Source organism: Nicotiana sylvestris, chromosome 3, assembly GCF_000393655.2.
Source record: "Nicotiana sylvestris chromosome 3, ASM39365v2, whole genome shotgun sequence".
Classification (NCBI taxonomy): domain Eukaryota; kingdom Viridiplantae; phylum Streptophyta; class Magnoliopsida; order Solanales; family Solanaceae; genus Nicotiana; species Nicotiana sylvestris.
The window spans coordinates 99,364,340-99,388,190 of NC_091059.1; the positions used below are offsets into that span (position 1 = coordinate 99,364,340).

Here is a 23,851-nt window from a genome sequence, read left to right on the forward strand (position 1 = left end):
TTTTAATCTTCCTTAATGGCATCAATCCAATTTCCAAGACTCATTACTTTCTACGGCCTGTGAAAATGAAACCGAATCCTTATTAAGTCCAAAGTCAAAATCTGACTCTTGCAAACAAATCACGTAATCATCTGAAATAGCTGAGTTTTTTACTCTTTGAGGTTTTCTTAATGGAATTCCTTGTGGTTCATTTGTGTTAGATATTTGTGAGTTAGTTTCTTCATGAAGTGTTTCATCCAAATGTTGTCCGGCATTGTCAAAGTGTTCTTTAACAACTGGAACAATATTTGATATTTGTGTGAAAATAGGCACATTCGTGGGTAATAACATTGATCTTCTACACTTTATTTTTCAACACTCCCACTAACTTCAACATTCTCAATGAATATTGCATTACCAGTTTCAATAATTCTCGAACTATGATTTGGATAGTAAAACACATACCATTTAGATTTCTATGGGTAACCAATAAAGTAATCATTTACTGTTCGAGAATCTAATTTATTTTCTTATGGGTTATAAACTCTAGCTTCTGCTAGACAATCTCAAATATACAGGTGTCTTAAACTAGGTTTTCTTCTCATCCACTTTTCAAAAAGAGTCTTTGGAACTACTTTATTAGGAACCATGTTTAATAAATATATAGAGATTTTAAGAGCATACATCCACAATGATTTGAGTAATGAGGAATTATTCATCATGCTGCTAACCATATCCATAAGTGTTCGATTACGCCTTTCTACAATACCATTTTGTTGAGATGTTCCTGGCATAATATACTATGCACATATGCCACGTTCCTCGAGGAACTCTGCAAATGGACCTGGACATTGTCCTGATTCATTATATTTTCCATAATATTCACCACCTCTATTTGACCTAATAATTTTCACCTTTTTATCTAATTGCCTTTATACCTCATTAACAAATACTTTGAGAGAATCTGTTGTTTGAGATTTTTCTTTCAGCAAATAGATGTATCTATAACGTGAAAAGTCATCGGTAAAAGCGATAAAATATTTTTCTCCACCAAAAGATGAAAAATCAAAAGGTACACAAATATCAGCGTGTATAATTTTAAGAAGCTGAGTGTTTCTTGTGGCACCTTTCTTACTATGCATGGTGTGCTTTCCCTTAATGCAATCCAAACATATATTAAGATCAGAAAAATTTAGATTCAGAAGAATCTCCTTCTTTACTAATCTTTCTAACCCTTCTTTGGACTTATGACCCAAACATCTATGCCACAAGTAAGCAGAACTTTCATCTAGTGAACTACGTTTAATTCCAAAGTTATGTTGAATAGTGAGAAGGGATTTAGAAAAACCAATATCAAGTTTTAATTTATATAAATCATCAATAAGAATACCAGAACTATAAAAAATAACATTCTTATATAAACTGAAACATCCATTTCCAAATTTTAAATCAAATCCAGAAACATCAAGTCTTGAAAGATAAATCAAATTCCAAGAAACTGAAGGTACATAAAGAGTTTGTAATAGATTAAGGTTACGTTCAGTCTCCATGATCAAACGATAAGTCCATATGCTTTCAATTGGAGCTTTCATACGATTTCCCATGAACAAGAAATCCTTATTTAGATTTGTGGATTGGATCGTAAGGAATCCATGCAACGTAATAGAAGTAATAGATACATGAGCAGTTACACCAGAATTAAGCCACCGGGTATTATTAGGAACTTCTACTAAATTTGATTCGAAACATATAAAAGTACTAATTGTACCTTTCTTTTCGAACCAAGCTTTACGTTTCAGGCAATCGTTCTGATAGTGTCCTTCCTTGTTACAGAAATGACACATATTTGCCTTACGTTCCTTCTTAGCCTCATGTGAAGCTTTATAAAGTATTTTCTTCTTCTTGAACTTGTTAGCTTTCACTTTAAGTCCTTTACCAGCTCCTTGACCAATGAGGTTAATTGAATGACTTCCTTGTTTCTTAATTCTTGACTCCTCCTAAGTAAGCATACTGGACAATTCACTAACATTCCGCTTATCCTTAATAGTGTTATAGTTAATTTGAAAAGGTCCATACGCAAGAGGCAACGAGTTCGGAATAAACTAACCAAGAAGGAGTCATCCACTTTCATCCCCAAGGTCTGAAGTCTTGCTGCAATGTTAGTCATCTCGATAATATGATTTTGCATACTACACGGCCATCAAACTTTACGGTCGTGAGTTCAACCATTAATGTACTAGCGAGAGACTTATCTACAAGAAAACGTTCTTCCACAAACTTCAGGTACTCCCTGGCACTTTCTGTTTGTGGAATAGTACTCTTAATGTTATTGCAGCGAGTCTCATAGGAGTGCTGCAAACAAATCGTGGATTGTCCATTAAGGGATTTGCAATGGTCCTCCGCAACGGCAGATCCGACGTTATGATATCGGGTTCATATGAACCCATTACTTTTCGCATGGAACATAAATTTATGCATAAAATCCATTAGAAATCACATCAAATAGTAGATATGAGCTCATTAAAAGTATAATGAGTTTGATGCGAAAAACTTTAAAGTTTTTATCCTAGATCCGCCTTTGGTCCTCCGATTTGAGTGAGTGTCTTGATACATGGGCATAGCACGCTGAAAACATCAAATTGGGAAGCTGAATTCCCAGAATAAGAAATGAATGAGTTACTTTCTTACTGAAAGAAACGGGAAACTAAGGATAGTTGACCTTTTCACCCCCTTGAAAATCAAACTACTCATTGTCCATAAAATTCCAGTCAAATGGAAACCAAATAGAAGTGCACTTCTTGGAGCAGGCTAAATTAGCACCTCAGACAAAACAGAGGAAAGGGGGATAAAAATATGTCAATTTACCGGAAGTAAGTCATGCCATTATCAATTCACAACTGGTATTGAACAGAATATGAAATGTTTTTCTTTTCTTCAATTCTAGCAGAAGTGAAGGACTTATTTATAAGGTGTTTCGGGGTCTCCATTGAAAGCACAGTAAAACTAATTAATCAAAGATAGAGAAAATAAATCAAAGCAAAGAATAAAATGCAAAATAAACCAGTACTTAAAAGCGCCATTGCTCTATCCAAAGAAAATAGAAAAATTGAAAATTATTACTAATATAGTATAGTAGTAGTCACAAACTTGTTTCAGTATCTCCCACATTCATGTTTAGTATTTCTCATATCCATCTTCAAGTTCCAAGCTCTCGAAATAGCGCCCACGCACTGACATAAACGAAGCAAACTCTTCTTCCTTTGGCGCATGAAAATAGTCTATCTTTTTTGTAACCAGATCATAAGTGAAGACTTGCTTGACAGCACGAGTTTGTAAAACTACTACAAGAAGCTTATCATCATTCCAGATTCCCAAAGGGATTGCCTCTTTGGAGAAAGGCTCTATAATAAATTTCTTAGTCCAAGATTATTGTTGAATGCCACTTTTATTCATCAGTGCCCATACCTCAGTACCCCTAGAAGCATCCTCAACGGAGACCATCATGGCAAGAGATCCCCTTAAAACCATAAGCCTTCTTCAAACATGTTCACGTTCAAATCCACGATCATCAGGAACGTCTACAAGTTTGAATTCGTCCTTAATCAAATCGAAGCAAATAATAAATTCCACAGCTGAAGTAGCCAGCCAATACACACAACCATCCAGCGAAATTTGAGGTCCCCATGCAACAGTTAGGCTAAGAAGGGTGAACGGTACAGTTTTCCATGGACCTGAACTCAGGGTATAAACCCAAGCCATTTTGGACGCATCATCATTACTCTATGGCTCAAAAGGGACTTTCAAAAGTTTATAGTCTTTGCTTTGTTGAACATAACCGAGTTTTATATAAGTATATCAGGAGCACTCAGAAGGTACACTGATGCACTTATACTTCCGAGTAGCAGGATTCCACAAGATATCTTCTGGTGACATATAGATATCCTTCATCAAATATATTAAACCATTGTAGCAAAACTCAAAATTTGCAGTCCTTAGCCTCAATAGCAAAAGGTAAAGGCAATGGGTTACTAAAATATATTGGATGAAGATGGAGTAAAGAGAGGTCAGGGAAGCAGACATAATTCTCTCTGTTGTAAACAATAAGGGCAGAGAAGCAGGATGAGAAATTTGATGGGAGAGGTGCACCTTAATGAAATGAGGGCTCTTAAGGAAATTGTACCATGATTTGCAGACAGACCTAAAGCGGAGCAGCGACTTCACAGGAAGCCTTAAGAGTATCTGCAACATTGCATCTTTGGGAAAACTGCAGGCCATGAGTGAGTACTCTTCTTCATCGTAGTTGTTGTTGATTTGATCCGCCATGAAATTAAGCTGTAAATTAATTGGTGCTTCACGTCAAAGCTTCTAGAGATGAGGAGAAGCTGAACCACAGCTTCTAAGAAAATCTAGTTCTAAACAGATATTTCACATACTAAATGAAACATTAATCACATTATTGTCAGACTCAAAACACTTAATCGAGCGTAATCAACATGTAAAAACAGTATACAAACACAAATAATGAGAAAAAAGGTTCCTTACATTATGAGCTCTATGGCAAAGCAAACGAGTAACCTCTTATGTAGCACAACAACAACAACAACGACCCAGTATAATCCCATAAGTGGGGTCTGGGGAGGGTAATATGTACGCAGACCTTACCCCTACCCCGAAGGGTAGAGAGGCTGTTTCCAGGAGACCCTCGGCTCAAAAAAGCAATAGGAGATGATATATTAGTGCCATAAAAATGCGTAATAAAAATAACAACAACAATATATAAGAGATATGAAATATGAAATACAGGATACAAAATACGAAATACGAAATAGATGGCTGGTATAGTACAACTAGAAGGGAAAGCCCTGCATCAATAGACGACCAATGACATTCCTAGTCTAACTCCTAACTGGATAGTCTCCCTCTATTGTGCTGTAGAAATATTCACTCTCCCCTAACCTACAACCTTAATGCTCGACCTCCATAATTCCCTATCAAGGGCCATGTCCTCAGTAATCCTAAGTCGCGCCATGTCCTGTCTGATCACCTCTCCCCAATACTTCTTAGGTCTTCCTCTACCTCTCCGCGTGCCCACTACAGCCAGTCGCTCACACCTCCTCACCGGTGCATCAGTGCTCCTCCTCTGAATGTGCCCGAACCATCTGAGTCTTACTTCCCGCATCTTGTCCTCCATGGGGGCCACACCCACCTTCTCTCGAATATCTTCATTCCTAATCTTATCCATCCTTGTATGCCCGCACATCCACCTCAACATCCTCATCTCTGCTACTTTCATCTTCTGGATGTGTGAGTTCTTTACCGGCCAACATTCAGTTCCATATAACATGGCAGGCCTAACCACTGCTCTATAAAACTTACCTTTTAGTAACGGTGGCACTTTCTTGTCACACAAGACTCCCGACGCTAACCTCCACTTCATCCACCCCACCCCTATACGGTGTGTGACATCCTCGTCAATCTCCCCGATCCCCTGCATAACCGATCCAAGGTACTTGAAACTACCTCTCTTGGGAATGACTTGAGAGTCAAGCCTCACTTCAACTCCCGCTTCCGTCGGCTCAACTCCAAATTTGCACTCGAGGTATTCCGTCTTCGTCCTACTCAACTTGAAACCTTTAGACTCAAGAGCATGTCTCCAAATCTCTAGCCTCTCGTTGACGCCGCCTCTTGTCTCGTCAATTAGAATAATGTCATCAGCAAATAGCATGCACCATGGAACCTCCCCTTGAATATGATGAGTCAGTGCATCCATCACCAGGGCAAATAGGAATGGGCTGAGCGCAGACCCTTGGTGCAACCCCGTAATAACTGGAAAGTGTTCAGAGTCGCCTCCTACTGTCCTAACCCGAGTCTTAGCTCCATCATACATGTCTTTAATCACCCTAATATAGTTACTCGGGACCCCTTTATCCTCTAAGCAGCTCCATAAGACCTTCCTAGGAACCTTATCGTACGCTTTCTCCAGATCAATAAACACCATGTGGAGATCCTTCTTCTTATCTCTGTACTGTTCCACCATCCTCCTAATAAGGTGGATAGCTTCTGTGGTAGATCGTCCCGGCATGAACCCGAACTGGTTGTCTGAAATAGACACCGTCCTTCGCACTCTCATTTCTACCACTCTCTCCCAAACTTTCATGGTATGACTTAGTAATTTGATGCCCCTATAGTTGTTACAGCTCTGGACATCACAAGATATAAATTAATATTTTATGTAAGATCCAATTGTTAAACTATTTGAACTATAAATGAAAATTATATATAATAACAACAATTGTAGTAACGAAATGTAACCAAAAACATATTTTGAACGTAAAGTATTCATACAAGATATATGACTTTTAGCTTCATTTAGTAATATTATTATTTATATTATCAAGTGTTAATTCAAATTAGTAAGATGTTAGCCATATGTTTGCAATGCAGTCAACTGGTGGAATACATTGCATCAACCTGGGAGCATTAGCCGATCTGGTACATCAATACATGTTCCTATGCCCATTCCAATCTTGTCTAACTTTGCTAACTCCCCCTTCTCAACCCGTATCTTGTTCGTTCTGGAAACACGTCTTCCTATTCCATCTTTTCTCGAATCTCCTTTAACGGAAGAAATAGAAGCTCGAGAAGGAATACCAAAACCTATTTCACTCGCTGAGTCTTTTTGCATCCATGGCTGAATGGTTAAAGCGCCCAACTCATAATTGGCGAATTCGTAGGTTCAATTCCTACTGGATGCACGCCAATGGGACCCTCCAATAAGTCTATTGGAATTGGCTCTGTATCAGTGGAATCTCATACAAAGTTCAGAATTGTCTAAGTCAAAATATTATTACGTATTTTACAACACTTTTTACAAAGTTCAGAATTGTAAGTCAAAATATTATTACTTTTTTCTACAAAGTTCAGAATTGTCTAAGGCCTCATTTGTTTGCACTTAATGGATGTCTGAATCTTAATCATTCAGATCTCAGACATTAAGTGCGTTTGTTTTTAAAGTCTGAATCTTAATTATTCAGATCTTAATCATTAAGTGTTTTTGGTTTTTTTACTTCACAGCCACTTGGTCTGAATAGGTCTGTATAATTAAGATCCATAACAGAGACTTAATTTCATTAAGATGCTATCACATATTCATTATTAACTGCCACCACCGCCTACCATTATCAACTACCACCATGCCGCCACCACCACCACCACCTCCACCACGCCACCATCATCTTCAATTATAGTCGTCACCATTATCAACCATCACCACCTACTATACCCACCACTCCGACCATGATCATTCTCACCCACAATCAGCATTCATCCACCTCAACTACCACAACTGACCACACTATCACCATCAACAACCACAGCCGGCACTACCCATCATTATAACCTATCACCGCCCACCCACCACCTTCCTCAGTCACAACTACTATCACCACCCGCCATTATTAACTATAACCACCCACTACCATTCTCAATCATAATCGCCACCACTATCAATCACTACTAGCTACTACCATGAACCATCATCATCAACCAAAACTACCACCAACCACCGCCTCTAGTCGGCATTCACTCCTTAGCCATCACCACCAACAACTATCATATTTTAATAAACTATATATTTTATTGATAGAATATTAGATTAGTTAGTATTTCATTTGAATTTTATGTTTATTAATTTTCAAATAAAGATAAATTTTATACAAGTTAAAAATCAAACAGTCTTAATTATTTCTATTCAGATCTTTATACACATCTTAATATATTCAGATGTGTATTCAGATTCAGTTGTCTTAATCTTAATACACATCTTTATATTCAGATGTGTATTCAAATTCAGACGTCTTAATCTTAAAAAAAAAATGAGGCCTAAGTCAAAATTGGGACTGTGAACGTCCCAATCTACAAAAGAGAAAAAAACATTGCTAACAATTTAGAACACGTCCCAATTAAGATTTACGATTTAGAGAATCGGGATGTCAACAAAATCAAGAAAAAATACAGAAAATTCAAAGATTCAATTAAAATAGAATATCCAAGAGTGAGAACAAGACACAAATAAGAGGCAAGCAAAACCTTCTACTTTAGCCCCTTCTCAATCATATTTTAAAAGGGGTTTTTTTAAATCCTAAACTCGAAACTGAAATTTACAATTAGAAAAGTGGAAACAAGATGGAGAATTCCAAGTAGAATTTTCAAAATCTTACCCAGAAAAAGAATCGGCGGCTGCTTGATCCTTGAAGAGAGAGACGTGTAAAGGATGAAATTTGTTTTGGGTTTAGAAGAAATAGAGCCCGTTTGGCTTAGCTGATTTAGAGTAGCTGATAAGTATTAGGTGCTGAAAAGCATTTTTAAGTGCTGAAAATGATTTAAAAAATAAGCATTTAGGTGTTTGGATAAAAGTGCTGAAATTTATAATATGCAGCTGAAGAACTGGGTATAAAAAGAGTTTTGTTTTAAAAAGAAGTATTTTAGGGATAGAATAGTAAATATTTTGGTCAAACTTAAAGTGCTTATAAGCTGAAATTTGATAAGTTGGAGAATATCAACTTATGGCTTTTGGCTTATTTTTGGCTTATAAGCACCTAACTTATAAGCACTTTTAATTTTACCAAACGCGTAGATAAGCCAAAAAATGCTAATAAGCCAGTTTGATCGGCTTATAAGCTAAGCCGAACACCCTCATAGCCTGATGTCAAGAGAGAGAAAAAAGAGGCGTGTATTTTCGGTATTTTTAACCTCTGAACGGAATTAAGACTCAATTAAGGTCTGACCGAATCAGACCCAATCAGACCTATTCACACTTTTTAAAAATAAAAAAAACAAATATACTTAATGGGCTAAGATCTGATTCATTTAGATTCAGACCATTAAGTGCAAACAAATGATAAGTAAGGTATACGAAGGAAAAGGTTATTTGATAATGAACTGACCAAAAGGAATTCGTTTTTCAAAAAACTTTAGCTTGTACACAAATACAGCATCCATGTGAATTCATCTTTGTAGTTTTTCATTTCACCAGGCCGGTAAAATGATTTGAGTTCCGAAATTCAATAAGATTGGGGATGAAAAGAAAGGGAGTCTCATCAATTCTTTTATTGAATATGTAATTCTGGTAATCAACAAACAATTATAATGCATTAGCAGTAGGTCCTAAAATAATTCTCTGCTAGTCACAAGAACCATACACTCGATAAAGAATCACAATGCGGTTAATATGAGTCAGAATTTCATTGAAATAGGACAGGCTTATAATAAGAGAATCGGGAAGTTGTTAAAAATCTTAATCTGTTCCAGAAAAGCATATGAAAGTTGGACAAAACGTACGAAATTCTGATGTGGGAATATGGAGAAGAAGACGTACCTGGACTTGGTGAGTTGACGAAATTAGATTGGCGAACTTTGACTCACATTCACTTCTCCTTTGTATGCAATGATTTTGAACAATGATTTTGATCGATGGAATTTCGCAGTTACAGTTTTTTTGGTAGGTTAGGGATTTTGATCGAGAAAATGACACAAATGATCCCTCCCATTAGGGTATAGGTCTAAAATAGTCTCTTAAATTTATTTTTCAGCAATTTTAGTTCTTTTAGTTTATCAAAACAATTAATTTTGCTCTTCATCAAATATAGCTCTTAAGGTTTGTTTGGTACAATAGTGGAATATCACAGGATATATCATGAGATGGGATATTCTATGAGATTAGATATTCTACCTTTTACATGGGATAATTAATTCTACAATTTTAGTTTAAAAGTTATAATACCCCAAATCAAATAGGATAAAATTAATTTCAAACTTTATCGCCGAATTATAATCCTTATCCCAGATACCAAAAGACTCCTTACGGTTAGCTTTTATAGAAACCAAAAAATAAAATTAATCAAAAACACTACAAATATCCCATCCAAAAATTGCAGCATAAAAAACTGTACAAAACACTGAAATAGATCAATTATAACAGAAGTTGTACCTTAACACTTGTATTTGCAAATACAGAAAGTCAGGATAAACTAACAAATAACTGGATAAACTAACAACTATTGTTTATTAAAATATTTAACGATGACCAAAAGTGCTAACTGGCAAATTCAATGAATTAAAACTACTTAGGGGTATTTAATTAACTATTTTAGACCTTTGCCACTACAATTCTACCTTTAGTTTTACCATTTTGAATTAAAATCAATTGCTTAAGTACTAAAATAACCTAATTCCTAAAGTACTATTTCAATATTTTTTCGAGGAAAACACTCAAAAGATTAGGATGCTGAAACTAAAAAAAGAAAGCCTCAATTAAAATGAACAAATCTAGTGAAATATCACATTATAAAAGTAAGAGGTTGCTTCCTATAAGAAGGGGGTGAAGATGTTATGTTTAAACTTTTGGGGCAAACTGAAATATAAAACAATATCCCAAACCTTATAGCGCTCTCTCAAAATTCAAATTAGGTCTGTGCTGGATACCAATCTTTGCTCTTGCACCGGAGTTTCCATTTCCACTCACTGGTACTTGCATCCATCAATGTCGATTAACACTTCAATACAGTACAATGACCTCTTCTCCTCTCTGGTCTCTGACATCAAATCCTACAATGGCAAAGACCCTCTTTGCCCTTGGCTCCGGTAAGCAACCCTTGAACAAAACTCTCACATTTCTTTTGTATCCATTTCTCTGAGTTTTCAATAATTTACTCTTTTATTTTTTTGATTTGAAGAGGAATAAAGAAAATGAAAGAGTCACTACCTCCGCAGCTGCTGAAGGAGAAACTGCCACGTTTTCTTCAGAAATGTGCACAGACTTTTGAGTCCGATCGCCGTTATGCTAATGATATGCGTTATCTTCGTGTCTGGTTACGACTGGTAACTTCCTTTTTGTTTTTCTTTTTTGTTTTAAAAGAATCTATTAAATCTGGGATTTACAAATGAAATTTTTTTGCAGATGGAATATGTGGATGAGCCAAAAACGGTACTAAAAACCATGGAGTTGAATCGTATCGGGATGAAAAAATCTGCGTTTTACATAGCATATGCTCTTTATTATGAAAAGGTTAAAAAGTTTGAGGCTGCGGAGAAGATGTACCGTTTGGGTGTGCAGAAGTAAGTAACTAATAGTACTAGCTAGTTCCAATTTTAAATATATTGAGTTAATTAGTTTTAAGAATACTTTAATTCAAATTTCTTTATGCATCCAAGGACATTTGTATGATTATTAAGTTGTTATTATTGAAATGTGGGGAAAGAACTGTGATAAATGCTGTTTATTGAATCATTTTCACATTCAGTTAAATCGACATTAGCTTGCTTAGCAATATATTTTCTGTTTCTAAATTGTTGTCAAATTTCAGTGAAAAGGATTCTTCATTGTTTTGCATTTGCTTAGGGTTATCTAAAGCCATATTACTCTAAAGGGAAATGTATTGCATTCAGAAAAACTTTATTCATTTTGTCAACTTAGTGAAAGTCAATTATCCTTTCAAAGTGTATTGCATAATCTAATCCTAGGGTGCACACCAAATGTAATCTTCAGCCAGATTGAGTATCCTACTTATACACACTTTCTTCTTGAGCTATGATATTTGATACTCTAGAAGGTCTGTAGCAGTTTTGTTTCCTATGGCCAATTTCGGGATGTGATCAAGCAGTACTAGTGTAGGTGTGTGTCTTTGCACCATTAGTTTTGCTAATTTAAGTTTATTTACTTTACTTGCTTCTTTGGAAATTATCTGAATTATCTTGTGCATAGTTGCTGCATTGTATACTTTGTTAGATGTATTTTTAAAATCAAAAGCAGCATTGTTCCATAGAGCTATTTAGAAGAGAAATGGCCCAATGTTTTTTCTCACTCTTTTTCCTTCATGAATTAGGGATGTATGAGTTTCCTTTATATTAATCCTTTTTTAATTTCAGGGCCTGTTATCAGAGTCCTAACAATTTATCTATCCTCTTAAATAATGGAATCTTTTTTCTATCGTTATCTGATTGCAACAGCTTAACTAGGTGCTAGCCCCTTTCCCTTCGCTCAATTATTTAAACAGTCTGACCTCGTTTATGTTTGTGATGTCTTTTTCCACTAAACAGATGACGAACAATTCTGAAAAAAAGTAGTTTCACATGTTGCTTAACTGATTTCGGTCTCATTATTCACTGAACAGCCTTGCAGAGCCACTTGATGAGTTACATAAATCATATGAGGAGTTTCTTCATCGCATGGAGCATCGTAAGAATAAGAGGATACAGGTTGGTTACATTGGTCATATTTGTCACAAACCTCTTCTTTTTGTTAATAGGAGCCGTTAACTGACAGTGGAAAGATATTCTGCAGCGCCAAGAAGGAAAAAATAAAATATGTCCTCTTGGTGCTGAAAGCATCACTTTGAAGAACAATGAGATTGAGGAAAATAATGAGAATTTAAGTGGAACAGAAAACAATCCTATCAGCATCAGGGATCAGTTACCCACCGCACAATCCAAGCATTTAAATATGAAAAACAAGGTTGCCATTTCACAGGGCTACAGGAGAGAGTTTACCAGTGAAGATACAGTTGTTGTTAAATTTGTTGGTAATGCCATTGTTGGGAAGTCTGCTGTGGAAGATGCACGACATCATGGTCTGGTGGAACCTACCATTAATACGAAGGAGGCCATATATACAATTAATAACATGTTTCGAGAGCCATTAGAGCCTTCTCTGGCTGGAAAACAATCACGTCGAAACCAGCCAAAAGTTGATCAGAGATCTAACAATGGTTTTGAGGTATTTATTGATGAAAGCACAGATGGTGTTGTTGGATCATCTCACCAAACCTTGGCAAATGGTTCATCGGTGCCACAAGCCACTACAGTTAAAACTCAAGAGCCCATGCAGGAGCCATTTCTGATATTCATTGATGATGACAACACCGGCGATGTGATTGAGGGAATTCATGAGAAGGATAAGTCAGATATGGATAACACTGACAATTTGACTGGATGTACTATTGAAGAGAGGATTGAGAACGGTTTTGTGTTTCCGCGTCCTTCTGATGTTACCTCAGAATGTTCTGTTCCAAATTTTGAAAGGCCACCTCAAACAAGACTCCGTAGGGAGGACACAGTTGTATACAAATTTGTAGGTTCCACCATTTCAGAAGAATCACAGGTCGAAAATGTTTGCCATCATGGCCTCGTAGAACCAACAATTAACTTGAAGGAGGCTATGGATGATATTAATAGCATGTTCGGAAAGCCAATCGAGTTTACAAGGAAAAGCAGGCCAAAGAAACGGGAACAAGCACCTAAGATGGAGAGAGATGACAGTGGGTTCATGATACTTCCAGATGATGAGATACACCATCAACCAAAGAGTTCCCTGCCAACTTCCACGGCAAAAAGGGGAAGTGACTTGTTCGAGCAAACTGTGTGCACAAAGGAGGCAATGGATGACATAAATAAAATGTTTGCAATGCCACTGGATTTCTAAGATACTGGTACAGTCTTCATTTTTTATTTTTTTTTCAAACTGTATTAGTCTTCTTTATTTTCTTTTAAATATCCATGAGTTTTGAGTTTATTGACTGGTTTTGTTCTCTATTCTATCCTGCCTAAATTTTGAGATGTGTGAGATGGATCTTGTCACCCCTTGAAAAAAAGAGATGGATCTGACATCTTATTTGGTCAGACGAAAGCCATTGATCTTATTCGAAAGTTGAGATTTCACAGCACACACCTATAGATAGATAGATAGATAGATAGATAGATAGATAGATAGATAGATAGATAGATAGATAGATAGATAGATAGATAGAGATAGAGAGATTGTAACTGGAATAATCAATTATGAAATGCAATGGGAACAAAAAGTTGCTGCAATGTGAAGAATGTTGCACTCAAGACTCTATTTCTAGAAAGTAGAAATAGATTGTACTCAAGACTCTTGTGAAAACATAGAACCAGGAAAAAAATCAAAATAGTACATGGTGGAAATCAATTAATATTCTGGTTTAGGAGGGCAATAAGCTGGTCGGAAAGCAAAGGGACCAGCAGCATAAATCACAGCCTCATAATTACTTTGCCTCAATGTTTTGTCTAAAAATCGGAGTGGAGCACCAGTGAGTCCATAGTTGATATTAGTGAACACATCACAGTTTTCCAGAGGAGAGGAGACAAGTTTCACGCGGCATGAATGGAGAGGATGGTCAAGATAAGAATGCCCCATTTTGAAGCCATCCAGCTCTGCAAATAAGTAGCCATTTTTATCCGTTTGAAATGCCTTATAGTAGCTTACTCTTTTCATGTAATTTTTGCAGATAACACTAACTTTAGCTGCTGCGATGGGCTTAGCACCTGAGAGAGACCATGATCCATAGTTATCACAGCTCTGGCAGTAGACCATGCCTTCAACTACCACTTGCGCTGTTTTCTCTACAGGCTTAGCTGGGGCTTTTTTATAGGCGGTTGTCAGTGGAATGGCTAATGCAAAGAGCAAAGACACGATCAGGATAAGTTGGCTGCTTGACATCTTCTTGAAATAATGTCGTGTAGCTTATGTCAGTTTTGGAATGTAATTCTTGCTTGATGTTAAAGTACATTTGAGTTGATACCTATATATAGTTTTAGGCATGGATTTGTTTGTATGCTCTGAATGTTGTCAAGGACGTGAATACTACTATATCACATTTGTAGAAGTTCAATGTTCATCCTCAATATTTTCAAGACGTGATGACCATGTTCAGAAGTTTATAGTTTGTATAATATTCTATGAGCTTCAATATGGTCATCCCCACGTAGAGTCATCTACGTGCAACCCACTTACCCCTCCTATAATATGGTAGGGTTAGGTGAGCCAACCTACTTGAAAATTTAATGAGATTACGGTTATCTCATCGAAGTATCATACTAGTAAAAGGGAATAATGCTATATTCGTATTCCATAAAGATCATCATTTTAATGTACTCTGACTATCCCAAATTGAATATTAATCTCGAAATACATGATTAGTATTAGAAAATTTAAATAACAATAATGCTTAATATTCAATTGGTCAAGATGTGGATACTTATGTTGACCTTTGCTCTTTCGAAAAATAAATAGAGTAGAGTTGGTGTTGAAAAGTAAAGTTAAATATGGTAACATATTATTTTTGCTCTTGGTCCTTAATTCCAAAAAAAAAAAAAATTGTCACCTTTTGCTTTTGTCAAAGTAGAATATACTAATTTTGACAAAAACTCTTCAAAAGGTAAGGGTAGAACTAAAGGTGTCTAACGGGCTGGGTCAGCCCGTTTTCGGACCGACCCAAACCGGTTAAAACCGAAACCAGTCCGGATCGGTAGAAGGGGGCCAGGTGGGACTGGGTTATAGGGATAGGGTGGTTTGTACCGTTCACTTTTGAACCATCGGTTAACCCGACCGATCAAACCCGGTCAACGAACAATACTGTTCATCCGGTAACAATTTTTTTTAAGCTTGGGCCTCAGATTCTGACCGTTGGCAATGGTCCATTTCACAATATGGTCGTTGCCCAACGGCTGAAATTGACATTTAGTCCAATTTTGGGATTTATTTTTAAAAAAATTACCCCCCATTGAAAAACTATAAATACACCCCTCCCCCTCTTCCTCATTTCTTCACTCATCTCTCAATTCTCAATTCAAGTTAAATCATGCCTCGTACTTCTAGAATGCGCTCATATGTTTGGGAACACTTTGAGGTAGTAGAAGAAAATGAAGAAGTTCAGAAAGTAAAGTGCAAGAATTGTGGTCAAGTCTTAAATCTTCGTTCAAAGTCTGGCACAGGCAGTTTAAGCAGGCATATAAAGAATTGTCTTGAGCGTCCTCCGAAAATTCGTATTTAAGTTGATTTGAGACAATTTGTGTTATTTTAAAATTATTAGACGTATTTATGCTTAATGTTTTAGTTTGTTAGATTAATTTGAAGATATTATTATGCATGAAAATTTAGTTTTACTTTTTTTTTGTTAATTTACTTGTTAAATGCAAACTTCAATTTTGTAATTTTGAAATAAATGTAGCACTTGCAATTTATAAGTGCAATTTTTTCTCATCTTCATTGTATTCTTTATATTTTTACTTTATATTAATATAACTTACAATAGTTATACAAAAATAAAAATACAAAAAAAAATTAAAAATAACAATAACCTGGCCCAGCCCCATGAACCCGCAATCCTTACGGTTCAATTTTTACCCGGATGAACCCGAACCCGTTAAACCTGTATGCCCCAACTCGTAACCGGCCCGGACCATAACCCGTATGGATACTAAATTCCCCTACCCAGCCCGGCTCGGCCCACCCGTTAAACACATATAGGTAGAACTCACTAAGGGTGTCTAACGGGCCAGGTCAGCCCGTTTCCGGACCGGCCTAGACTGGTTAAAATCGGAACCGGCCCGAACCGGTAGAAGGGGGCCGGGTGGGGCTGGGTTATAGGGGTAGGGGGTTTGGTCCGTTCACATTTTGACCACCGGTTAACCGGACCGGTCAAACCCGGTCAACGAACAACACCGTTCGGCCGGTTAACCGGCCTGGCCCAAACCGGTTTAACGGTAACAAAATTTTTTATTTTTTTATATTTTTAAATGTGGACTCAGATTCTAACCATTGGCAACTTCCCATCTTCATTGTATTCTTTATATTTTTACTTTATATTAATATAACTTACAATAGTTATACAAAATACAAAAAAAAATTAAAAATAACAATAACCTGGCCCGACCCCATGAACCCGCAATCCTTACGGTTCAATTTTTACCCGGATGAACCCGAACCCGTTAAACCCGGTATGCCCTAACTCGTAACCGGCCCGGACCATAACCCGTATGGGTACTAAAATTCCCTACCCAGCCCGGCCCGGCCCACCCGTTAAACACCCATAGAACTCACCCTTGAAACCGAAAATTCTTTAAAATTTTGGAACAAAACGAGTATATAGAACTACTTGCGTCCTAAACAAAGTCTTTACTTTTTCGTTATCCTAAAACGGGTACGTTTTTTAACATGACATTTTGAACATAAGAAGAAAGTCGAGGAACTGAAATTTTATTTTCTTGAGATAACTTTTCTTCATCTTATTTTTCAAACACAGGATTAGTGAAATAGTCTTGGAACATAGGCATCCAATTCAATCGTGGTGTACCCCGCGTAAGAAAAGTAAACAAAATATGTAAAGCAGAGTATTAAATATATATATATATATATATATATATATATATATATATATATATATATATATGGGGACTAGCTTGCACGCAGCTCCACTTATTGTATTATCATGATTCATGACAAGTTACCAATCAGTTAAGTTATCTTCTCCCGTGTCAATTCTTTCTCTTTTTCAAGGACAAGTTAATTTGGTTTAACATCTTGGTGCCTGCATAATTGACTCAAGGTGATTTTGTTACCGTAACTATTCGAAATTGACTGTTATTTCAATGGCATAAAGTTGGACATGGATTTCTGTTTACTAGAACTAAAAAGCTTCCAAGTGATTCTTCTATTCATGTATATGTGTGTTGTTTTTCTCATTTTGTTGTTTAAAAAATACACAAAATAAAACTTGAAAAACAATTGAGAAAAAAAAGTGAAACATACAACATTCAGTTCAAATTGGTTAGCGTGATGCCCTTACCTATTATTGTTCTTGAAATTCTCCAAAAAATGAGGGATTTCATCTATGTTCTCTGGTTGTTCATTTTGTCCAGGCTGCTATTTAGTCTGTTGATAAGAAATAGAATTGCTCCCAAGCCTTCAAGAAAGCAAATCTTGACGCGTAAAAATTAATTTTCCTTTTTGTACACAAACAAAAACTTCTCCATCTGCTTTTCTGATCCACCCAAAAGAAGAAAATAATGGAAAAAGGTTTTCCAACTTTGTATATACAGCTTCTATATTGATTACCATCTAAAGGCAATTTTATGGTGCCTATGCATATTAACAAGCCTCTGTTGATATAATCTCAAGCTCAGCCCACCATAGAGGAGAGAGTCTTGGGATTGCCCCATCTGGTCCTATACCTGTTATCTCTCTCAATCTGCCCGAAACCTCTCTCATCGTCGGTCGTTGTCTTGGCTCAGGATGTACACACATTTTAATCACATCAGCTATCCTCTCTAGCTGCTTCTCTTGGAAAGAATTTAAAGTTGGATCCACCATTTCCCTCAGGGTTTGTCCTTCCCTTAGATAGTCTGCTGCCCAGTCGTCAAGAGAGCCGCTGTTTGCCGAGTAAGGCAGCCTACCGGTCATCATCTCAAATAAAATGACACCAAAGCTGTAAACATTACTTTCTGGACTCAACCCCGTTTCAGCTGCAGCTGTCTCGTTCCAGAACCCAAAATCCGATATTTTAGCTGCATAGTCCTCTGTGAGGTACACGGCGGAGGAGGTCAAGTTTTTATGGGGTAACGATGGCGATAAATTGTGCATGTGCTCAAGGCAGTATGTCATGCCCATTGCTATCCTCATTCGCATTCCCCAGTCCAAGTGTTCAGCTTCCCTTACTACAAAAAACTCTAGAATTAGAAATCTTGTTGATAGTAATGGCGTACATAAGAAAGGAAAAACCAGTTTAAATGAAGTAGTCACTGTAGAGGCAGAAAAATATTCACAAATACGTTCAAGAGCGTAGGAGCTGTAATTACACAGAAACCAAATAAATTAATGTTTTTTTCATGCTAATTCGCCAAAGACCTTGACCAGTCTTTTCCTTTCACTCCACACTCCCCTTTCAATTGTCAGTCCGTTGCAATTGTTGAATAAAGGCATAAGCAGTAGATATTTCAGTTAAATCTAAGAGTGGATATTCATCACATTGGCACAAGAAACATCTAGCAAACATGAGATATTTCAATCACATCAAATGATTGTTGTTTATCACATGGAAAGCTATACTTACATTGTTAAAAGAGCAGATAAAATGAATACCAAAGATGACTTGTACAGGTGTGAACATTCTGCTCCGAATCAATGACTGTTGGAGTTAATAACCGAGAGCATTTGAAGTACAATGGTCAAACATCTTAAGAGGCTAATGCGAAAATGGTTACTTCTCCAATTACAGACATGCATTATCAACATGAGACCAAAGAACAAACACCATACGCTAGGTAGGAAAAAAAAAACTTAGCGACACCTGTTGTTTACACCACCCCAATGAATACACAAGATGTGTTTTCACAGACTGTTATCACTGAACCACCATCAATTTATCATTTAACAATGGTAAATAAATATGGGCTGTGTAAACATCAGGTGCGAGTAAGTTTTTACCCGCTATATAAAAGTATTGCCTAAACATTTCAATCAAGGAGATGAGAAGGGTTGGATAACAATATCGCAGATCACAACGGCTATGAGAATAAGAAACTTACTATGCAGATGTTCAAAGAGCGTCCCATTAGGAGCATACTCAAAAACCATCATTCTGGTAAATGGCTCCTCTTCTTCGCAATAACCGAGGAGGCTGACAAAGTTCTTGTGATTGACTTTTGACATTGTATCAATCTGGTAAAAGCAGGGAGAAAAGCATTTAGAAACTCAATAGATTGAAAGAAATGAAATGTAAAAATCCAACTGGAAGACTTAAAACACCTTTTTCCTGAATTGAGCTTCCATATCTTTAGACCAATCCTTAGCAGATTCCACTGTACGAGAGATCACAGCTATCTCAACTCCACTAGATAATGTGCCTTTATATAGTGTGCAAACAGATGAGGAACCGATTACATTGCTGAAATCTTCACAGGCTGCTTCAAGCTCTGATCTCTTCAGCTTTGGCACACCTGTTTACATAATAAGAAGATAAAACTCAGCTGTCTATCTATAGTGTATTTGCTCATATTGATTAAACAAGTCTTTTGAGATATCCAAAAGAAAAAAAAGGGGAAAAATGTCAAAGATTATTATCAATTAAAAAGAAGCTTATAGCTAGTTCATATGTCCATATAGATATGGATATGATTTTTAAGAGAACCTTTTGGTTCTACAGATAGATATACTATTCATTGATGGAATAGATAGAAAATTACCAGTAACAAATGCTCTCTGCAACTGACCACTCAAACCAGTGGCCCAAGGTTTTACAACGGCTATTTTGTTGCTTCGAAAGAAGATTGCGCCAGTTATCAATATGAACAGTAGAATGGGACCTCCTATAGCTGCAGACAATATTAAAGCTCGATGATGACTTCGTCTGGAATTTTCAAGTCCACTTGGGTTCTCTGCAGGACTGGGAAGTGAAGATGGAGAAGAAGAAGAGGATGTTGGTGAAGGAGCCAGGTGAGGTTTAGCAGTAATTGACGGTGTAGGAGATGGGGAAAGAGAAGGACTTGGAGCTGGAGATGGGGAGGATGAAGGCGCATTGTTCTTAACACCAACTTCAGGAGGAGCTAAAACCGGCTGAAATTGCTTCCAGAAGTTATTCAGGGGAGAAAAAGATGACACTTGTAGTAATTTTCTTCCAGCTACATCTCCAAGTTCTGTTGTACTCCTGAACATAATTTAAATTTCGTTATAACTACATATGTTGCTACCAAAGAAGTATATACCGATAAAGAAGTTAGAGCAAGGCCTGATTGAAAACGAGGTGAATTATCCCAAGAAAAAAAAATTACCAGTTTATCTCTCAGAAATATCGGTAAAAATATAGAACATTGTTTATGAAAACAAGAATTGAAATGTTCTTAACAATTAGCTATCAGGGTATTAAGGGGAAATTAGAGATGTTCAATGTGAATGCCAACCAGAAGAGAACTCAAGACAATTAGAAGACAAGGAAAATCGATAGGACTTGTAAACTTCTTTGCAAAGATTTCAGGGGGGTCAAAAGAACAAGCAATGAATTGCTACACATGTAGACTTATTTCACGAATATGCATTAATCATTCAAGTCACTTTACAATTACTATGGTGAATACTTAAGTTGCTAGGATTACTCTAAAAAAATATACATATTTATTTATTGAAAGATGCATACCTTAATATCAATCTCCCATTGGTAGGTGACATAGGTTGGGCTCCGGGAAAGTGGTTGTTATTTGCTTGAACATCTGGGACCATTTGAAGCCTATTGGTTCCAGAAAATACGTGGCTAAACAGCTCATTGTTGTCTAATAAACTGCATTACGTGTAACTCTGTGAGTAAGGGAACAAGGAGGTGAATTAAAAGAAGTTGACACCACGTCTATCTGAACTCACAGAGAGGGATTATTGCAAAGGTCAGAAGGTAGCGGCTGACTAAAGTTATTATATCTAAGGTCCAGAATCTCCAACTTTTTTAGCTTTGCAATCTCATCGGGTATGACCCCAGAAAAGGAGTTGTTACGTAAAATTCTGCAAAGAAGTCTCCAGTGAGTTGTAAATTATCTTGTAAAGCAAAAAAGACTTAAATTTAGGATCCATAATGACAGCAACTAGACCAACGAAAAATCATCTAGCTAGATATGTACATACATAATCCTCAAGTGAACCAAGCGCGCGAGATCAGGAGCTAGAGTACCACAGAGATGGAGATCTTTCAAGTCCCTGTGAGTAGTTAAAGAAACACCGATTAGTTAAACCCGAAGGAACATCAATATCATGGCTATTTTTACAGTAGCCAATTCAGTTTAGACACGTATACGACTTATTCTGTCTTGAAAATTATATACATGATAATAAATGGAGATATTGTGCATGAAATCCAATGCATTCACGAAAATGGACATAGTTAAATGTGTTTCTAGAGTTAGCTAGGGATGAATATACCCTAACTATGAAATAATTGCACCTTTTACAGAATTTGAGTGTTGTGTTAATTCCTAGAAATATAGAAATCAAGAACACTATTGAGTTTAGACCTAATTTACATCCATTGTCGAGCCTAAGTTTAATTATCTCGATCACTGTAAAGCACAAAATTTTGCTTAGCCTCTCAAGTTATTGAGTAACAAAAATCAAACTGAATGGTACAATAGCTCCCATTTTACAATAATACTATTAGCTACACTTTATACACAAAATTCTTACACTAAGATTTATTCAAACCAAATACCAAAGGCATCATGTAACTTTAGGTTAAAACAAAGGAATCCCTTATTTGCAGCCAATTTTAGTAACTTACAGAGCCACAACATTTCCATTAAAGCACCCAACTCCAAACCAAGAACATGGATTTTCCATGTCATCATCTTTCCAATTCGACAAAGCCCCAAACGGGTCTTTCTCCACTCTCTCCCTAAATCTCAGCAGTGCCAAACCTGAAATAACAAGTTAAAAAATTCATTTAATACGAAGCCCAAAAGATGTAAAGACTCAATCTTGAAGCTAAATCACAACTTTTTTACTGCTACTCTCCAATAAAATAAATCTAAAAATAGTAAATAATCAAAGAAAAGCTCATACCTTCATCGTTGAGGGACCAACAGAAACTCAATTTCTGATTCACAAAACACAAGAAGAGAGCAAAAACCAACAAACCATGTTTACTGAATTTCCAGTGCTCATTCATTTCACAAACCCAAAATTTCTTCTTTTACCAAAACTACTGAGATTAACCCTTAAATCACAAAAACAGTTAAATTCACAAGCCAAGTTGACTCCGTAAAAGCCACCAACTTTAAAGTTAAACTCATCAAAAACCAAAACCCAGAAATTGAATAAACACAGTAAATAAAATCCGTCGGACAGAGAGAGAAAACAGACAAAGAGATAAGGAATGAATGAATAGATTAAGACCAGAAGACGAGTTTGTTTGACAAACGCGTATACAACAAACTAAAACCAAAAACTGGAAACTCTTTATTGACTTAAAAAACACGCGAAAATTCACTGTGTTAACCCCACAAATGGTAAAATGGGATTGTCTTGCTCAATGAATAGAAAGAGAAAAAGAGTTGGGTTTACTGTGTAAAACGTGGGGTTTACGTTCGAGTTTCGAAAAGGGTGTTTTCAGGTGACAAAAGAAAAAAATGCAGACTTTTCAATACTAGTAGCCTACTTCTTCTTCTTCTTCTTCTTCTACTCTAAAGTTTCAGAAAGTTGACACAATGTGTTTTGGATTTTAGGGAAGAAAGATTCACAAAAAATGTGTGACGTAGAAAATGGTTGAGAAATTGAATGATTCATAAAACTGTGACTGAGTAAAAGCCATGGATTCGAGGACAAGTCATCAATAGGAACAAGAAGCTTACTTGGAAAATTCAGGTGGGGCCCATTTCTATTAGTACCATTTGGTAGCCTAGCGTACGTTCCTGACTTTTCTTTATTTATTTGTTTTTGAGGGTTGGGGGGGGGGGGTGGTGGAGGGATGCACAACCTAATGGTTTTTATCTGGGAAATGTGACATTAATATTTTTTAAAATTTTGTTTGTTGGGTACTGATTTAACATGTTAGGAGAATGAGTAAGCAGCAGATAAAGATTTGGACATCTGAATTTTACTAAATAAATGTTCTTCTTTTTAATCCCAAATTTTGCTAGATGTGGATTAGCAGTTGAGGAAATGTATAAGGTAAGTAAAGTTCACTTTCATTAGTTAAGTTAGTTGATACAAGTATAGAGATGGCAATGGGCGGGGGCGGAGCGGGTTTTGCCTTAACCCACAAAATTTCAACCCGCCCCGCCCCACATAGCATGTTCACTCGCATGCACCCACCCCGCATTAACACCCGCGTCCACTCACACCGCCCCGCTCCGCTCTTCAAAAATTTCCCTTTATTATTTCTTTCAATTTGTAATATTTTTATCTTATTTAATTTTGTTTTCAATTATATTCATATTTGTACTGCCGATCTAAAAGTTCTCGTTGGAATTCAAGGAATCCAAGTTGCAAGCCAAAGAAGTCCAATTTTGAATAGCCATAAGCCCATAACTATAAATCCTACCA

The 23,851-nt window shown here is 36.5% G+C and overlaps 3 protein-coding genes, 1 long non-coding RNA gene and 1 other non-coding gene across 5 annotated transcripts; 2 read left to right on the forward strand and 3 right to left on the reverse strand.

Moving 5' to 3' along the window:
• Nucleotides 1–2,820: 2,820 nt before the first annotated feature.
• Nucleotides 2,821–9,572, reverse strand: LOC104226295 (uncharacterized). Its single transcript, XR_011406119.1, has 2 exons — nucleotides 9,356–9,572; nucleotides 2,821–4,311 (listed from the first exon to the last, which is right to left on the reverse strand). It is a non-coding gene; the product is annotated as an uncharacterized lncRNA (long non-coding RNA).
• Nucleotides 6,661–6,734, forward strand: TRNAM-CAU (transfer RNA methionine (anticodon CAU)). The gene has a single exon. It is a non-coding gene; the product is annotated as a tRNA-Met (tRNA).
• Nucleotides 9,573–10,406: 834 nt separating the features above from the next.
• On the forward strand, nucleotides 10,407–14,690 carry LOC104226297 (uncharacterized). The gene is made up of 6 exons (XM_009778247.2): nucleotides 10,407–10,620; nucleotides 10,713–10,857; nucleotides 10,937–11,094; nucleotides 12,150–12,234; nucleotides 12,320–13,463; nucleotides 14,283–14,690. The coding sequence occupies exons 1-5, from the start codon at nucleotides 10,520–10,522 to the stop codon at nucleotides 13,454–13,456; spliced, it is 1,626 nt and encodes a 541-aa protein (XP_009776549.1). The 5' UTR covers nucleotides 10,407–10,519; the 3' UTR covers nucleotides 13,457–13,463; nucleotides 14,283–14,690.
• LOC104226296 (non-classical arabinogalactan protein 30) lies at nucleotides 13,964–14,494 on the reverse strand. Its single transcript, XM_009778246.2, has one exon. The coding sequence runs from the start codon at nucleotides 14,492–14,494 to the stop codon at nucleotides 13,964–13,966; it is 531 nt and encodes a 176-aa protein (XP_009776548.1).
• A 3,049-nt stretch (nucleotides 14,691–17,739) lies between the features above and the next one.
• On the reverse strand, nucleotides 17,740–23,060 carry LOC104226300 (inactive receptor-like serine/threonine-protein kinase At2g40270). Its single transcript, XM_009778248.2, has 9 exons — nucleotides 22,370–23,060; nucleotides 22,089–22,224; nucleotides 21,440–21,511; nucleotides 21,185–21,319; nucleotides 20,964–21,104; nucleotides 20,017–20,477; nucleotides 19,580–19,770; nucleotides 19,360–19,492; nucleotides 17,740–18,489 (listed from the first exon to the last, which is right to left on the reverse strand). Exons 1-9 carry the CDS (start codon nucleotides 22,473–22,475, stop codon nucleotides 17,924–17,926), a joined length of 1,941 nt encoding a protein of 646 aa, XP_009776550.1. The 5' UTR covers nucleotides 22,476–23,060; the 3' UTR covers nucleotides 17,740–17,923.
• Nucleotides 23,061–23,851: the final 791 nt, after the last annotated feature.

Coding starts and splice junctions, on each gene's coding strand:
- LOC104226297 (XM_009778247.2), top strand. CDS start 10,520: ATGTCGATTAACACTTCAATACAGTACAATGACCTCTTCTCCTCTCTG. Junction 10,621..10,712: donor CCTCTTTGCCCTTGGCTCCG/GTAAGCAACCCT, acceptor TTTGATTTGAAG/AGGAATAAAGAAAATGAAAG. Junction 12,235..12,319: donor GTAAGAATAAGAGGATACAG/GTTGGTTACATT, acceptor GATATTCTGCAG/CGCCAAGAAGGAAAAAATAA.
- LOC104226296 (XM_009778246.2), bottom strand. CDS start 14,494: ATGTCAAGCAGCCAACTTATCCTGATCGTGTCTTTGCTCTTTGCATTA.
- LOC104226300 (XM_009778248.2), bottom strand. CDS start 22,475: ATGAATGAGCACTGGAAATTCAGTAAACATGGTTTGTTGGTTTTTGCT. Junction 21,105..21,184: donor CTTTGCAATAATCCCTCTCT/GTGAGTTCAGAT, acceptor CACGTAATGCAG/TTTATTAGACAACAATGAGC. Junction 20,478..20,963: donor AATGGGAGATTGATATTAAG/GTATGCATCTTT, acceptor AATTATGTTCAG/GAGTACAACAGAACTTGGAG.